The 19,193-nt window shown below is 34.7% G+C and overlaps 1 protein-coding gene across 1 annotated transcript in view; it reads right to left on the minus strand.

The window, feature by feature from the left end:
* The window catches only part of CNTN3 (contactin 3), a 327,782-nt gene that overhangs the window by 199,563 nt on the left and 109,026 nt on the right, over nucleotides 1–19,193 (minus strand). Inside the window, exons 3-4 of the mRNA XM_041760551.1 lie at nucleotides 18,699–18,825; nucleotides 8,418–8,593 (exon numbers count right to left, since the gene is read on the minus strand). Of these exons, the coding sequence (XP_041616485.1) occupies nucleotides 8,418–8,593; nucleotides 18,699–18,825 (303 nt within the window). The remainder of the gene's footprint in view (nucleotides 1–8,417; nucleotides 8,594–18,698; nucleotides 18,826–19,193) is intronic.

The raw sequence follows: 19,193 nt of genomic DNA on the forward strand, positions 1-19,193 counted from the left end.
CTGAAATTTCTAAGGTAATTACTAGAAGAAAATAAATAAGGTGTAAAACTTTCAATCTTCCTAAGACGGGGGGAGATTCTCAGTCAGTCCAAACAAAGAGGAAGAACACACACAAAAAATCAGAACATATTAATAGAGCAAGATTAATATATTAACACTTAAATTCTAAGACAAGCAATTTATTAGGGATAGTTGGTCACCTCATGTTAACCAAAATATTACTATTATAAATTGTTATTCATTAATAATTCACTAAATACACAAAGAAAAATACAGAAATACAAGGATAGGCAGAAATCTATCACTTTATGAAACTGATTGATTAGATAAAGCATCAGTAACGAGATATACAATTCCAATGAACATGGAGAACACTGCTTTGAACAGTGGGGCAAAGGTTAGAAATCAGTAAAAAGAGGTACTTGGGTGGCTCAGCTGGTTAAGCATCTGCCTTCAGCTCAGCTCATGATCCCAGGATCCAGGGCCAAGGTCACTGGAAAGTCTGCTTCTCCCTCTGCCCATCCCCTTCCCACACTTCTCTCTCCCATGCATGCGCTCTCTTTCAAATAAATAAAATCTTTAAAGAAAAAAATAGAAATCAGACAAAAGAGGACTAGAAAAAAACACCACTGGGCAGCCAGGGTGGCTCAGCGGTTTAGTGTCGCCTTCAGCCCAGGGCCTGATCCTGGAGACCCGGGATCGAGTCCCACATCGGGCTCCCTGCATGGAGCCTGCTTCTCCGTCTGCCTGTGTCTCTGTGCCTCTCTCTCTCTCTCTCTCTCTCTCTCTGTCTCTGTCTCTCATGAATAAATAAATAAAATATTTTTTAAAAAGAAAGAAAAAGCACCACTATGTTTGGAAATTCAAAAACATGTATCTGATAATTCAAGGATCCAAGAGAAAATCATAATGACATTATAACACATATAGAACTGAACCATAATAAGTATGCTATATGTCAAAACCCTGGTTTACAGTTAAAACTATGATTTCAAGAAAATTTATAGCCACACATATTTGTGTTAAAAGAGAAGGATGGGAGGAAAGTAGCCTTATAACTTAAGTGATTAAAAAAAGAACAATAAAATAATCTAAGAAGTTGGAAAGAACAATAAAATGAATGAAATATAATGATTCAAAAGTGAACAGTAATGCCAAGTTCTGAAAAGTTTGATTAAAAAGAGTACTAAAATAATACTTAGAGTGAAACAGGGAATGTACATATAGATGAAACAAAGATAAGATGATAATAAAAGGAAATGTTTTGAAACGACTTTTTGGCAATGCTTTAGAAACCATAAAACAAAGGATGCAATTCTTAGAAAAAAACCCTAACTTTGCATAAAGAAAAAGACCATATGATTACTTCTACAACTATTCAAGAGATTCAATCAATAGTTAAAACATTTTTCTCAGTGAAAACTCCAAGCCCAGGTGGTTTTATTAATAAGCTCTACTTCTTATTCAAAGAATAGATAATTCTACGATTTCTCAATTTTTTCTAGGTAATATAAAATAATAAATATTCTTCAGCTCCCTTTTAGAGGTGAAAATAACTTTGACACTAAAGCCAAGGAAAGGATACTATAAGAGAAAATAAAATCTCCCCCATGAATACATATGCAAAAATGCAAAATAAAATATTGGCAAACAGCTAATATCCATTTATTTTAAAAACATACATAAAAGCCAAAGTGAAACTAACCCAGGAATAGGAGGTTGGTTAATAATTAAAAATTGTTTACTACAGTAACCATTTAAAGAAAACAGCACGAATATCCCAGTAAAAGTAGGAAAAGCACTTAAAAGAATAAAGCATTCATGATAAAAACTAACCTAGAGAGGATCTGCCTTAACTTGAAAAAGAGTATTTACAAAATCTACAGGACATATCATATCAAATGGTGAAATGTTACTTAGTTCATCTTCTTTAAAATCTGAAGCAAAATAGGAGTATCTACCATCAAAGTATTTAACACTGTATTAGGCTAGAGAACATGCAGTCATATAAAAAGATATAAGGCTTGGTAAGGAAACAAAAACTCTCATTATTTACAGATATTATAATTCTCCAAACACATCCAAAGAAACCAGAGACAATGACCATACGATATATTCAGGTTGGTTAAGAACAGACTCTTCGATCAATGGGGCTGCTAAAGTTAACATCCATATTGGAATAAAACAAATGAGTACTTCTACCTTACATGATATACAAAATCAATTCCAGACAATTAAAGACTTAAATACAAAGAGCATAACATAAAACTTTTATAAGTACATTTAGGAGAATGTCATTACCGCTTCAGGATAAGGGAGAAAAAAATGTTAAACTCATAAGAGAAAATAAGCTATATGGGACGCCTGGGTGGCTCAGTGGTTTAGTGCCTGCTGTCGGCCCAGGGCGTGATCTCGGAATCCCGGGATCAAGTCCCACATCAGGCTCCCTGCGTGGAGCCTGCTTCTCCCTCTGCCTGTGTCCTGCCTGCCTCTCTCTCTCTCTCTCTCTCTCTCTCTGTCTCTAATGAATAAACAAATAAAATCTTTTAAAAAACAGAGAGAACATAAGCTATAAAGAAAAAGATTGATACTTTAATTCAAAATTAAGAATACTTGTTCATCATTTGACAGCATCAAGGGGGAAAAATTTAGCCTCTAAAAAGATGATGATTAATTCAGTGTACAAAAAACTCCTAAAAAAAAAAAAAGACTATCATATAGTTAAAAAAAAATTAAGATCACAGAAATATAAATGATCACCAAACATCGAAAAGGAGCTGAACATCACTGTCATCACAAAAATGAAAATAAAACCATAGTGAAATACAATTTTATGTTCACCAGACATGTACAAATTAAAAAAACGAACAATAACAAGCATTAGCATGGATGTAGACAAACAGATACTCATAAACATAATGTTGGAGGAAACAAAAATGTTGTAAATGCATGTATGCTGTATGATGCCACTGAATAAAAGTTTAAAAGATTAAAAAGGGGGTAGCCTGTTTGGCTCAGCGGTTTAGTGCCACCTTCAGCCCAGGGTGTGATCCTGGAGACCCGGAATCGAGTCCCGCATCAGGCTTCCTGCATGGAGCCTGTTTCTCCCTCTGTCTGTGTCTCTGCCTCTCTCTCTCTCTCTCTCTCTCTGTGTGTCTCTCATGAATAAATAAAATATTTTTAAAAATAAAATAAAAATAAAAGATTAAAAAGGAAAAAACAATTTAACATGTGGTTTAGAAATACAGATATGTGTATTCAAAGAATAAAAAACACTTTTAATTCAGAACAGTGAATACCTATTGAGAGGGGAAGTGAAGGAAGGAAATGTCAGGTGGGGGAGCTAGCAGGTAGGTTTAATTGTACTTCAAATGCTTTAAATCTTACATGGTAGCTACACATTCTTCACAGTTTTTCCATTCCAATTGTATGTGTAATATAATTCATGATTAAAAATACACTGCACCACAAAACGGCCAAAATAAAAACATTTTAATAAAGAATTGTTAAGAAATTCAGGAATAAGACAAATAAAACTGATTATTAATAAAGCAAAGAAAGATATTTGGGTAGTTTGGAGGTACCATCCTAACCTGCTGTGATTGGAATTAAGAATTTGGAAAAACATTTTCAAGTATATTAAGAAAGTATCAAAATTATACAATGTAACAGAACAGCAAATAATTGAGAAAGCCTAGAACTCAAACACTGAATCACTACATATTTCTCCCTTCCATAGGTTTCCTAACTGTTCCACAAATAATCTACTAGAAGTGGTTGAGAATCGCTACAAAATGGAGACTTCTTAAATTATGAATGGGCTTTCCACTTTGATTTTTTTACAAACACTGTTTTCAAGCAATTTGAAAATTAAGGTAAATTTTCTTTGTTTTTTCACCAGCGTTAAAGGGGTCCATTTACTTTTGTTTACTTATTTATCCATGAAGCACATTTTATATATTTTCACCATGACTAATAGAAACAAAAACGTATTACTAAGCATGCAAACATAATCAAGAGAGGAGACAGCTAGTAAACAATTAGAACATTTTTCCCTGACAACAGCTTACCATCCATTTGCATGCAACGAAGACAATCAAAATTCCCCTCAAGTCATGAGCATCTTTTACTAATACAAGACTCTTGATCCTAATTCTTTCTTTAGTTAATATATCCCATCCCTTCAAAGCTGCCAAGTTAAAGCAGTGCTCTCTTACCCCTGGTGATTGGAAACCTCTGATATAGTAAAATATTCCCCACTACTTTTGCCACTGTCTTTGGTTTCTTTACCAGAAACCTATCTCTTAACCATATGTATTTAAAAATACATTTTTTACCTTTCCAATCTTACGTGGCATTAGGCTAAGAATATCCAAAATTCCTTCCTGTAACTTCCCGAAAACACTTATGAACTACCCCCACCCCTGCCAACTGCAAAACCAGACCAAACCAAAGAATCTCACTGTCCAACAAGACTGCTAAGCAAGCCCATGCTCAAGCATCAGAACAAGTAAAACCCAAGGAACTAAATGGTTCATCCTGGGTTTTCTTTATATTCTGTCCCTTGTTTGCCACATGTATCCTGACAGGGCACATCCCAAGGAAGAAACTCAAAGACAGTACCAGACAGTACCAGACAAACAAACAATGGACATTTTTCTGTGTAAGTAAGTTTTTACTGGGTGTGCGGAGACTGAAAGGTCCAGTCACTCCTATGCAGGCCCATTTCTCACTGATGTGTCTACACAGAGCAATCTGGAGGGATAAGGTGATGCCTTCCTCTAAGGTGAAGAGCATGTTGCTTGTTGCTTGCTATAAAAGAGACGGGATCTCTTATTCCAGTGATCCTCAGCTGTGAGAGCAGCAGCTATCCCAGTCATTTCTCATTACCTCCGTGGGACTTGAGAGCAAGGGGAACTAAAGCATGTTGCTTGCTGTGCTCTGAGTAACAAAGTTCTTTGTCACTGACCCAAGAATATCACATCTTATGCTAGCACCCGTGAAACAGCAACAGGCTGTGGGACCTGGGAAATTAAAAAAAATCCCCTACCCCTGGACAAGCAGAGCAGGACTAACTCCATTTTGTGCTGCACCTGCCACCTCCTGTATGACCCCCACATGACCTGCTTATTGCTTAAGGCGCTGCCCCACCCTAGTCAAACAGCTGGGCACACCCTTATAGGAAATCGGCTCATAACAATGTAACCCTGCCTTGTGCCCACCAAAGCTGCACATCAATTCTGACCAAAGTAATAGGCCAGTTCAAATGGATACTATAGGGTAAAATGTAATTCAATTGGCCACCTGCCTGAGGACCAACATGACTGTGCAACTTTCTGCTCATGTTACAATCCCACTGGCCCCTATAAAGCTGCTATTCCTCTTAGCCTCGGGGTCCAAGTCCCTGCTGCCCTGTGTCGGGTATACTTGGACCCAAGCTCGAGCTTGCAAATAAACCCTCATGTGTTTGCATCGGTGTCGGCTCCTTGGTGGTTTCTCGGATTCTCAGTCTTGGGCACAACACAGGCCAGCTTATTAGCTTGTAAGTAGGGTAAATAAAATCCCAGACTTAACAATTTTATCCCATTTGCCTATCAAGTACTGGCCAGGAAGTAGGGGAAAACTGGAAGACACATGATATAATTTTAGAAGTATTTACAAAAAAGTCATACTTTATGAATAACAGACTGAGAAAAAAATCTTTTAATGATACTTTTTCAGATATTACAAAGTATCAAGAATCTATGACAGAAAAATTCCACTGTCTAAAAGGAATAGCACATTTGATGAAAGACTCCTAAAATAGGGAATTAAACTAGGAATTCTACATTCTCCTACAGATCTGAGAGAAGAATCTGACTTCTGCATCTAGAGAAGCAAGCAGAGCCAGGGTAATCCACTGACATCATCTGTTGATAAGGGTGGGCTTTGGATAAAATTGGCGTTAGAGTGTATTGAAAATATTAAGCATAAAAATGAAAACACTCATCGAAAGTCGTAAAAAAGACTGCCTGTATATCAAAAAAAGTACTTTAGGAAACTGACTCTATCTTCAAAATAACAAATAAATAGATGTGGCCTCAGTGAATCAGGAACAGAAATTCATAGGAAGGAACAGCCGGAGATAAAAAGTATTTCAAGAAATAGAACAAAAAAATCTGATACACAGAGTACCAGTGCCTTTTAAAAATATAAATAAGTCACACATAAAGCTAAAGGATAGAAAAGGAAAATTTTCTGAACTGTGTATAAAATATGCAGTACAATAAACCAATTTTTCAAGTTCTAAGCAAAGTAAATTAAAAGAGAGCTAAACCTACCTGTATGCTGGAAATATGCATGTTTTTAACTAAAGGGATGAAGAAAAAAATGATCTCATATGCAACTAACAAGTGAAACAAAAAACAAACAAAAAAGCAGTTGGTGGTTGATCTCCCAAGAAATATAAGGGATTCTGACCCCAGACCTGTATTCAGCAACACTAATTCTAAAAGATAACAGAATATCACATTGGAATTCTTTGCCAGTTTTGGGATCCAACCTTTGTACCAACCAAAAAGTGTCTTCACATATAAGCCAATATAATGATTCTTTAAAATGCAAGAGGTTCAAACACAGTGATAACTATGAAATATAACTCATTGTTAAATATTTAAAAATTGAGAAATTAAAAAAATTAGAATGCAAGAATGGGAAGAAGTCTTGTGGCTGATATTGCAACTAGGTAAAACATTGATATTTCATAGATTCTGGCAAAATTCTCGTTAAAAACAATATGCACATATACAATTATTCATGAGAAAAATACTATACATATACTTATTATATACATATACACATGCATATATACATAGTACCTAACATATATATGTATGCCTTTTGTGTATATATGTAAGAAAATGACATATATATGAAAATGGCATAATAAGAATTTAATTAAACCAGTGACCATAGAAATCACCAAGATAGCAAAGTATATATAGTCAGGGGGAAAACAGGAACTGAACTTGTCTAACATGGAAGGACTCTGAAAAAATAATGTAGGTTTAAAATTCTGGCTACTAGAGAAGTATATACAAAACACCAGTAAACTTAAAGACAAACTTAAATTTGTATAGTATAAATATAATACCTAGCCCTCAAAAGACCCAGAGAAGATAGAGCTTTAAGTCAGAGAACCAGAGGGGAGCCTGGGTGACTCAGGCAGTTAAGCATCTGCCTTTGGCTCAGGTCAGGATCCCTGAGTCCTAGGATGGAGCCACGCATCAGTCTCCCTGCTCAGTGGAGCCTGCTTCTTCCTTTCCCTCTGCCTTCTGCTCCCCCTGCTTGTGTGCATGAGCGTTCTCTCTCTTTCTCTCTCTCTCTCTCTCTCTCTCTCTCTCTCTCTCTCTGTCAAATAAATGAATAAAATCTTAAAAAAATAAAGTAAACCAGACAACCAAAAGCACTGTTCACAGAGGAAAACAAAGGAAAGAACAAGTATGAAAAACAGAGCACGCAGAATAGAATATCAAAAGCAGAACCAACCACTGTCATTATAAAAACAGAAAGCTACAGAATAAGCCATGCATTAAATGGCACATCATCAATTTATTAATGGCTTTTGGCCGTGGAGGGAGAACACAGCCACATTATAAGCACACACGCATTCCAATTTCAGGATTACTGAGGTCTAAAGAATGAAGAGAAACCTCAGAACCAAGATAATCCTGATAATGCAATTCATACAAAATATACGGCTGTAACAAAGGAAGAGAATCTAGTAAGAAGAAACCAAAAGTAGAAAGTAATCAAAAGATGTGTCCAAAAGAGAAAAACTCAATCAGGTCTCTGGTCCCAATTCTAAATTCCCTAAAGAAAGAAAGTGATTTTCTCAGGTTGGGCCACAAGTTCACCCAGGTCCAATTAACAGAGTACAAAGTTGACTTCCAGAGCTAGGCCTCAGAGAGGGTTGCCCCAAAGGTTGCTGTGAGCTGGGCAAGATGCAGAGGAAGGTCAACAAAATGCCACATTCTTTTCTTTTTCATTGTCTTTGCTCCTAAAACATTTTCACACCTGACAGATATAATTCTCTTATATCAATGCTCTCTGAGAGCAAGGACCTTGTCTGACAATCTTTTTTTATTTTCTTTCCAGTTCAAACACAGTACATAGAGTAGCTACTCAATAAGCATATCCTTAAAGAGATTCTTTTTCCTGTACTTAACAGAATCCTTAGAAAAACAGTACCCACTTGCATTTTAGGCTCTGCTTTGTACAGTACACAGAGATCCAGAAGATCATACTGAATTGTTCCTCAACCTATTTATTCAATTAATAAAACCCACGTATTGCTTTTGAAATCCAGAATGACCACACAAACTCAGTTAAATATTTTTAAATGCTGGACTTGCTAGACATTGTAAACATAAACTTACAGGCAAACTGGAGTTTAGCTTCTCTGCTGACAATGGTTCCAAGTGAATTTGTTGCAAAACACTGATAATTTCCTGTATCCCAATTTCTGTTGGGGTTAATAACCACAAGATTTCCTCCGTCCAACTTATACCGATATTCCATACTCAGATTAATATCGCTTCCATTCAGCTGCCATCTGCAAAACAAATATCAAGGTTTTTCCCCACTTAGTATATTTATATTTTAAAAAAAACCCTATGGGGTTTTTAAAACCCTGTGTGGCTCCGTAGGTTAAGTATCCGCCTTCTGCTCAGGTCATGATCTCAGGGTCCTGGGATGAGGATCCCCATATTTGGCTCCCTGCTCAGCAGACAGCCTGCTTCTTCCTCTCCCTCTGCCTGCCACTACCCCCTTGCTTGTGCTCTCTCTTTCTCTCTGTATCAGATAAACAAAATCTTTTAAAAATATAAATAAATAAATAAATAAATAAATAAATAAATAAATCCTACATTATAAAATCCACTTTAATCATCACCCCTCTTACAAATGAGAGGTAAATATATTATTCCATTGTGCCATATCTGAAGCTCAAACATGGCCTACTTAACAGAAACCAAAGCTTAAAGCATAGTAAAAAGCACAACAGAATCACATCTAAAAGTTAAATATTTTTCACACTTTTCAAAAGAGGTGAGAATAATTTGTTCATGAACAAATTAAGCTAAGTCCATATAGGCAAAGATGAAGCAGAAAGTGGAGGTAATTACCTCATGTACTTCAGGCCAATCTCATGCTGCCAATGAAGGGGGAAAAGAGCACACTTCTTTGATTTATTCAGACTGACTGAGCACATTTAATAAATTAATTGGATAAGTGCTCAACTATCCATTTCAATTTATCTGGGTAAATACCCATCCCTCAGGCACTCTCCACTCTTCTCAGCCATCACAATGCTATTTACTAAATGGTACACTGTGGTAAAAGACCCTATATACTACCTAGGGGGTCTCAAACAGTAAAAGCACTAACCCCCAGAGCCATATTTATCAATGGGAAGCCAAAAGAAAAAGGGGGGGGGAGTAATTTTTAAACAAGAGTTTTTAAACAGAAAAACCAGGGTTTTTAAAAAAGATTTATTTATTTGAGAGAGAGAGAAGGAGAGAGAAAGAACAGGGGGAGGGGTAGAGGAGAGGAAGAGAGAGAATCTTAAGTGGACTCCCTGCTGAGTGTGGAGCCTATGAGAAACTTGATCTCAGAACCCTGAGACCATGACCTGAGCTGAAGTTGGACGCTTAATCAACTGAGCCACCAAGGTGTCCCCAGAAATAAAACAGTTTTTAAACAGTATGTATACTTGACACATCAAAGTAGACTTCGCCTTTAAAAACTCAGAAATATCCCATAATTTCAAGAACACATACATTGTATAAATTAGAGCCCATCTACCTCCTGGAAGACTTACTTTTTATTACAAAAAGAAACTGCTATCAGTTCTATAAATTTTTGTGTATTATAACAATCATCTCAATTACTCTTTGTAACTTTAAGAATGTGAGTAATCTAGTAGTCATTTTATAGATGATGATTTCAATAAAAAAGCTGAATGAGATGTCAACTGTCCCCAAATTATTCAATATTGGATTAGTAGTAGTACTCACTTGAAGTCTAGCTCAGAATTCTTTCATCATGTCATGTGCCATCTAAAAGTTGTTGTGCTTATATATAAAATATTTAACCTGAACATATGACATGCTCTAAAAGTAAATAAAGACATGAAATGTTAACATTATCACAAATGAAAGTATGCAATGTCAAATGAAATATATAGTTGTGAAATGTTTGAATTTAGTATGTTAAAGTCTCATAAACAATTGTGAAACATTTTATAAAGTTCAATTTGATACCATTTACATACATTTGTTTTTAAAGAATTATTTATTTACTCATGAGAGACATAGACTGAGAGAGAGAGAGAGAGAGAGAGAGAGGCAGAGACATAGGCAGAGCAGAAGCAAGCTCCTTCCAGGGAACCTGATTAGGGACTTGATCCCAGATCCCAGGGTCACAACCTGAGATGAAGGCAGGCACCCAACCACTGAGCCACTCAGGCGTCCCCCATTTATATAAAGTTTCAAAACATATAAAATAATATTAATAATGCATGAAGCATATTTTAAAGCATGAAAATGATAAACCTCCACTTTAAGGTATTTTAAAGCTCTCATGGAGAGAAAGTGAAGTACGTTCAGGGAGCAAATACTAGGAAATTTAGGCTTTTGGTTTTATTTCTTGAGTAGTGGTTATATGGATGTTTATCATTGTAGTAGATTATATATCATTTTCTATATCTGAATAATATATAATAAAGTTTTCATGATAGAAGCCATAGGAAATGAACAAATGTATAAGTTTAGTTCCACATTTAAATGAATTCTCAGGCAGATACAAATATGTACACAAACCACATATGGAAAACATAGTCCTAAACATGCTGGGCTTGACTTTCACAGAATAAAACAACAGTAAATCACAAGTGGGTGCATTGAATTTTTAAGCTGTAAATATTTGTCAGTTTCTGACAACTTTTAATTTAATGCTTGCAGTGGGAAAAACTTCTCTAAACTCAAACCAGAAAAGACATAGATAATTTCACGTATTTTTGAACCGAAGACTCTCATGACAAAGGGTACTTGTGTTTTTGTCACCTACAAAATACAGTTTATATAGGAGAAAAGGGATTTTAGTTCTAGAGTTAGACTGCTTATGACCTAAGTATGCCTGATGGCTTCATTTGAAAATTCCGCTTTTGTGTTTAGCTGATGAATAATAAAGGTACAGTGGCTATGTGGAAAATTGTAAAGATAAATAAAAATATGGAGAGGCACTTCTTCTAGCCTATTTAATAGCTGGGAAGATTTAAGAGATCAAAAAGTATGTGGGAAAATACTTTATTTCAGTTAAGTGTCTAAGATCTAAAAGATATCATCCCAAAGCTTTGACTAAACAACTAAAATGGGAAACATTTTTTATGCATAACTGTTTCTTACTTCCTTTAGCTCAATCTTCATCATAGACTGACTCCCTAGATTATTTCATTACGTGATAAGGCAAAATCTACTCTATTTTAAAATATGTTTCTACTATAGCAAAAGAGCACCCTTGCTTTAGCTAACTCTTCAGAGCTAAGATATACACGACATACCTGAAAGAATGCTAATTTTAACAAAGTGATAGAATTCTCTCCTTATTAACACTATTCATCATTAAATGGACCTCATCCCCAGGTGGTATAAAATTTCTCAATATCTTATTAAACATTAATTGTTTTTCCCCTTTTTGAAAGTATGTGGATTTAAAACAGCTGTATTTATTTAAACTCTGGAATGTGTGAGGAACCTTTGGGCCTGAAATTCCAAAAATTATCATATCCTGAGAAAATAGTGTACTTAAGTTCCCAATGCAAAATATTCATATTTGGGCCTGATTTCCAGATATTTCTCAGATTTTCTTTGTACAAGAAACATGCGGAAAAACTGAAGGCATACACACATACTCCTTTTACAAATATGTGTCCAATAAATCTACAAATTAGATTAATTTTCTTTGCAGTGAATTGTAATCAACTGTTCAGAGTTCATGAACACATAGTAATAAAGTGTGACAGGTGAATGGCACATTTAGGTCATGAATTTGGGAAGCTTTTAGAGGTAGATACTATCTTTAGTTTTTGCACATTCACAATTTTTTATAAAAGGTGCAGATGTCCACTTTTAGGAATAAAATGTGAAGTTCATGAGAAACTCTATAAAGTTTCGGAATGAAATCTTCTTGAAATGACAAAATTGTTTAAAAATTCATAAAAGTAACATTTGCATACCCAAATTTCATTCCAAAAGGCTTAATGCAGTGATCTGGAACAAAAGAAGACAGGCCCATGGCTCTTGGGGCTGCATACACCAGCATTTCAATACTATAACATTTACATTGTGCTCTAGAAACAGACTAACCTTGTAGCTTTAGCTCAGTGGTAAATGTCATAAGATTAAGCACCTCTGTATAATCATCATGTTGTAACACTCTTGAATGATCTTATAAGTTCACTGCCAGCCTTCAGTGTTCAAATGCTCATTCTACACAAATTAGGATTTGCTTTTAGAAACCACAAGTGAGAAATGGTTTAATATTCATATTTCACAAATCTACTGATTCTCAAGCAATGAGCTCTCATTCCCTTCTATTTCATCATGGGGAGGTTATATATTAATTTGCTTCCGGGCCAGTAAGTACAAGTTGGGAGGTGGAATGAGAAGTCCTGGGCTTCATGCTCTGCTGGAATTCCTGAGACAACATGAATTTGATCAATCCACTTCTCCTAAAATCTCACCTGTATCCTCTACACAACAGGGTGCTGGTACCTCCTCACTGGAGAGAGGCTGGGCAGGTGGAGTAAGGAGATTTGGCCAAGCCTGTTCAATGGAATGGTGGAAGTCTATGGCCAGTTTCTCCCTAAACACTTTTTTTAATACAATTTCTTTAAAACATACATGCCCTTGAGCCAATAGATTTTGAATTTTGAGTAGAACAGCATAAGGTACCTGACATAGAAACTCTTTCAACTGGCAGTTACTACGTTTTCATGATGAAAACTATACTTGTTACTTCTGGGAAATAGACTAAAACATCAGTGACCGAATTGCCTTCTAATACAAAAAGCAAACTATGTGTAAGAGTGTGTATATGAGTCTGCATGTGTAAGCAAACATGAATTTATACAATAAGTTAAATCAGTATGAAAAGCTTGCTTCTCCCTCTGCCTATGTCTTTGCCTCTCTGTGTCTCTCATGAATAAATAAATAAAACATCTTAGAAAAAAGTATGAAAAGCCTAAATTTTCAGAGTTGAAAAGTGCTTTTGAAGGCATGACCTCTGATGAATGATGACTGTTTCAATCACTGCTGAATTCCCACCACCAGTCATAATAGGTGGTTCACGGTAGGTGCTTATAGAAGTTTTCTGAGTGGAGTAACCTAACCATATCTAACCCCCTCACTGAGATTATCCATATTAGCAATAAACAACTCAAAGATGAAGAATTAATGTATATTTATTTCATTTACTTTATTAGTTATTATTTATTTACCATACTAGTTATTACAGGAGACAGCAACTCTTACAGAAAATCTTACTAGCGTGGAACAACAATCATGAATATAAGCACAGCTCTAGCTTGTCAGTATAATTTAAGGCACCGAGCCCCAAACACGGTCTTTCTCTAGAATGTGATAACAAGGTTAGAGACTGTTACCCTGTGAAACTGAAACAAAACTGAGTGACTTCAGGTAGTTTTAAAATAATCCCTGGATATAATTTACCTCACAGTTGATTATACAAAGGTAATCCTTCAGCATATCTACACTATCACACCAAATCTGGTCACGAAAATGGAAATATAAACAATATACTAGTGAAAAACGAGTGTGACATGTTAGACTTCAACATAAAACAAAGCGAGAAGAACAAAATAATTTACTGAAATATTTAGGGAGCGGGGCTAGGTTTGGGAAATAAGCCCACACTAAACACTTGTTAAATCAACAGGCAATACTTTATTTGGGGTTTGACAGGAAAATTAGGAATTTAATCACAGAAGCAATTTGCGGTTTTAGATGCGGCTTTCAAGTTAATAAGCAAATGCATTTGTGTTCAAATGCAATGTTTGTTAATATGTTTACTGAAGTGATGAGAATAATTGCAGCCCTTGAAAGAATGAATGTTCGAATTTGCATATTCAATACTTTATCCAAAAATAACTAGTTAGGCTTCAGCAATAATTGCCAAAGATATAAATGAGTTAAATTGCAATGCTGTGTTTTCAAAAATTAAGTTTTTAAAATGTGTTTTATGACACAGATTCCCATTTCTCACTCACTGATAAATTTTAAACATATACATTTAAGAAAAAAAACCCACTGGGATTAAAAGCAACTTTCAGTTTGCACAATTAAAGCGTGGTTCAAATTGATCAGTGACTGCCTTAAAATTATCCCTACGAGAATTACAGAAGAGGTTTGCTATTCCTGCCTTCTCTGCACCCATGTTTGCTCTTTCTGGTAGCAAGGCCCGCTCACTCCCATCCAAGAGGCCACTCCTCAGGTGACTAGGCCTGAACAATGCATGTCTTGGCCCCACTGATTAGTTAAGAATACGAATGTGACCCAACTGATTTAACTTGGTTTTGACCTTCCTCCTCACCCCACTTCAAAAATACAAAGAAGAACAACAAATGATGTGAATTAATTTTTACACTTCCATCTGTAATATCTAAAATCCAACTTCTACATTTTTCTTGGGTTTTGGTTACTTACACTATTAGCTATTTTTTTTCATGTTTTTTTCTGACACCATTCAAAACTTTTTATGACACTAATAGGAAAGGTGCCCTCTGAATACATGTAGTAGACTTCTGGTAAATTCCATTATAGGGAGCCATACTTTAAAGGGAGAACCTGTGGCCGGGGGAGATGATATTTTGCAATGATATTTAGTCTTTATAACTTGTATATCTGATATTGTTCACAGTGTACTTTATTAACATAGTTTACTTATTATATAGAGCTGCAAGAAAATAATGTTGTGGTTATTTCCTTTTAAGGAGAAAAAAACAGAAAAGCTATGGATTCAAGGATCAGTCTACAGCAGTGCCATCCAAAAGAACTTTCTGGAAGCATAAAAATGGTCATCAGTTTACAGTAGCTATTAGCCACATGTGCCTACTCAGCACTTGAAATAAGGCTGCCTTGACTGAGGAAATATATTTTTAATTTAACTGATTTAAATCTATAGGGCCAACTTCTGGCCACTGGCTACCATATTGAACAACACAGCTCTTAAATCTCAAGCTCAACTAAATATTGAAAACATAAAGCCCACATGGGCCACATTCCACTTTAAGACTTATTTTCTTTGGCCTACATTACAATAATTTTTAAAAAGGCCAAGTCAATAATAGAAGTAGAGATTTCAAAGAGAAAATATCTGAATTTTAAAACATCTCTTGAAAGCCTTTTATTAAACTGGACTAAGATTCCTGAATGGTAACCATTGGCCAGTGTTGAGAAGTGGTCATGACTACTCAATAGGCTTGTGGCTGTGTTGGACAGTTTCCAGTCATTATTCAAAGTTTCTATATGTTCCCAAGGCACGCCCACCTCTTTTAGCTTTGCTACTTCCCTGGTCCCTACAGGTATTTGCATATTTTGTCCCACCCTACCTCAAATATGTAGTTCCTTTAAAGGGTGAATGATATCAGTGGAAGTGACCAGGGCTCTTCCTATTTGGGGTCTTTCATCTGAGCAAATGGTGAGCTTTTATAACCCCAGGAAAAGTCAGAGAAACCCCTCCCATTTAAAAAAGTTATTAATATTCCCTCAGGGTAATCTCTTTCAGCATCATCGGCAATTACAATGAGAATGAATACTAATTAACCTTTAAATATAGGCTTTGGGGCTTCGGTGGGGAGATGCAAAAGAAAGAATAAAATTCTCAATTAAACCCTAACACAAGTAATTTCTCTTGAGAATTTCTGAACTTTTGGATGTCTAATATGACCAATTAAGAGTTCTTTTTACCCAATGGGAGACTCAAGAAAAGATCTCTCATCAGATAAATGTCTCAGTCTACAAGACAGGCTGTGGGCTTATGGAGGATATTCTTTTATAAGACTCTTAAACTTTATTCTTAATCTTGGGAAACATGTTCGGATTGTCTTTAAATTGTAATTTCACATGAACCACTGATTTTCTTCTATGGTATCTATTTATCTATCTAACAGCTTCTATTTATAAATACTTATAAAAAATATCCTTTCTCTGATTTCATGTAAAAAAGAAAATCCCCATTTTTATGTCTTCAATGTTACTCCATACTCATACCATTAATCTATAGTTTTTAAAGGCTAGTAAAAAATAAGAATAAACAAGCATATTTTCTTCTAAAATATTTAAAGACTACTGTAGATCATTACATGACTGACTAGGAGAAAAAAAACAGGCCATAACTGAAGGCACTGTCTAAACAGACAAGTTCATGACTACAACCTACATTGTTCTATACTCCTATTTACTCTATCAGCATAACCTCTTACACAGATAACATGAATAACTGAGTTGTTATATAAAAGCCTAATATTTTCACAATGTAAAGAGGTTCCCTTGTTCTTTTTCAAGGTCTTGACTTTAGTGACTAAAAACCCTTAGTTTAAGTGGAATTTTATATTGGTTACAAGTCTTTAGAAAATCTTTAGAGCTATAATAAAAGTATCTGGGCTATTTGGCTACAAACCAAATACTTTAAAACAATACTTAGCATGTTAAATTTCTTCATTTATCAGACATAAAACTGATTAATCAATTTAAGTCGTGTATCTCCTAGTTTCAGGTACAGATTTTCTTTAAATGGCAACATAGAATATCTCAGGCCACATCATAAAATACAAGAAGCACTATGTAAACGACAAGACCTCTTCATCAACATTTTATACATGTTGTCAGTATGTTTAAAAACACACTCCCTGGCATTATAATAAATACTCAATATATAAAGAAATTATTGCAACAAAAGAGTACTTCTGGATTTCTGAGCTCAAGACTTCTTGCTATTTGGTAAGATTTTACAAACATAATTATACTATTCATTTAGAAATACACTCCTGTCTGACTAAATCTTGCATCTTGACAATTTTTCAGCTGAATACATTTATCATCAAATTATTCATAAGATAAATGCTGGGAATACAACTTTACTGAAAACAGAAACAATCCATAGGTAAGTCATTCATATGGACACTTTGTCATATTATTGTCATATCTAAAAGGATAATCTGTTTCAGGAAGAAACAAATGAGTGCATTTAGAAAATGTTAAAATGCCCTATGAAAATGCTGGGCGAAAAGTTCTGATGATAACATCTCATTATTATTATTGATCTGTTTATCATTCTCCCAAAGAGGAAATTATTTTCAGATGTTACCTGTGCTTGTGTCTGATTAATTGTACTATCTCATAAAATACAATTTTTTTTAATATTATGTATACTTTTCTTATCACCTCTGTCAGTTCTGACTAGTAACCTGGAATCGTTGTTTATTTTTTTAACAGGTGCTCAATAAACATGTCTTGAATATTGTTGAAAGAGACTGACCTCGATTACTTCCAAATGCAAAAATACGAAGGTCTACCCAATGCTGACCCAATTTAACAATGAATGTTGCCTTCTATTACTTACATGTAATAATTAAGAAAACAATAGAAGTTCAATAAGATCTACATTACTACTCTAAACACTTAGAATTTTATTAATATAGTCTGAAATATGCTTGTTCTGCAGGTTATAGAAAAGGTTTTGCCAAGAAACTAATACTGTAAACAGAGTTTTTGACACAAATGCTTGCAAGTATTCAAAAGAGCATGTTGTTTTCAAGGTGCCTCAAGCACTTTTTCATAGCCACTTACATGAAAGCAGCATATGTTATTTATCAATAATTCATTTCTTCATTAAATTGGGTCACCTAAGCACATCTAACAGTAAAAATTGTTAATCTTGTGTTCTTTCAAAAAGTAAATACCCATCCTGTCCAAATAATCTACCCTTGTCCCCCAAATGTTAATATTTTTATCTTAAGGTGATGGGAATTCACATTTTTTTCTTTCCTTATACCTTTCTGTGATGTTTGAAAGTTTTCAGTTAACAAGTATTATTCATGTAATCTGAAAAATGCATATTTTTACATGAAAAAACTACTAAATTAAATATAATTTCTCTCCAAGAATACTTAAAATGACTTTAGTGAGAATGTATTTTATTCTTCTATATTTAATTTACTTCAAACACATAGTAAAATGGTAAAGAAAGAAGTATGAATGCTGAAAAGTGTCTTTTTTTAAAACTATGTTTTCTAAATACCTTTGGAACATTTGATTTCATCCCCACAATTGGTATGTTCCCAATGACTACATTTTATAAACACAAATTTTACATTAGGTTGCACTATAAATCAGTGAATAGAGATTGCTTATTTAAGAGATTCTACTATGTCTTTTTTAAATCAAAAAAATCTTGTAAAGTGAATAATCAAATATATAAAGTATGGATCCAAATGTTTACATATGATATCTGTTGAACATAGCATACAACTATAGTTTCATGTATTATTTCTTAGTGATGCCAAGACTATATTGAAACAAAAAAGGTCACAATTGCTACATGATTATTTCTTAATTTGGATTTGAAACTTGCCACTATACCTGTAATGAGGTGAAGGGTTGCCTCTTGCTTCACAATTTAAAGTTATTTTTTTATCCTCTGAACCCACAGGGAAAATGCTGTTGCTGGGCTCTCTGATAAACACTGGACCTTGTAAGAGAAGCTCACCTGCATGGGTGGAAGACATCCAAACAAATAATCACAATAAGTAAAAGGCACTGTAAAAGCCGCATCCTAGAATCGAAGAAAAATAAGCAACCAGTATCTGCTCTTTAAAGAAAAAGAAGAAACAGCAGGTATTGTTTCTCTTGTCCATAAAACATGCTCTGCAGGCATTGCTTTGCTAATGAGCATCAGTTAAACTGTTGACAGCCTAGAAACATGTATGAGACAATGAAAATTTATATTAAAAAACCTTGCCATATTAGTAAAATTCCTTAAAAGTATAAGTAAGGCTGTACTAATTACTTTTTATAATACAAAGTCTACCTAACTTTTCACTGGTGAACATCCTCTTCTTGTAGGAGGTCTTTCTG

The sequence above is a fragment of the Vulpes lagopus genome, chromosome 7, assembly GCF_018345385.1.
Source record: "Vulpes lagopus strain Blue_001 chromosome 7, ASM1834538v1, whole genome shotgun sequence".
NCBI lineage: Eukaryota > Metazoa > Chordata > Mammalia > Carnivora > Canidae > Vulpes > Vulpes lagopus.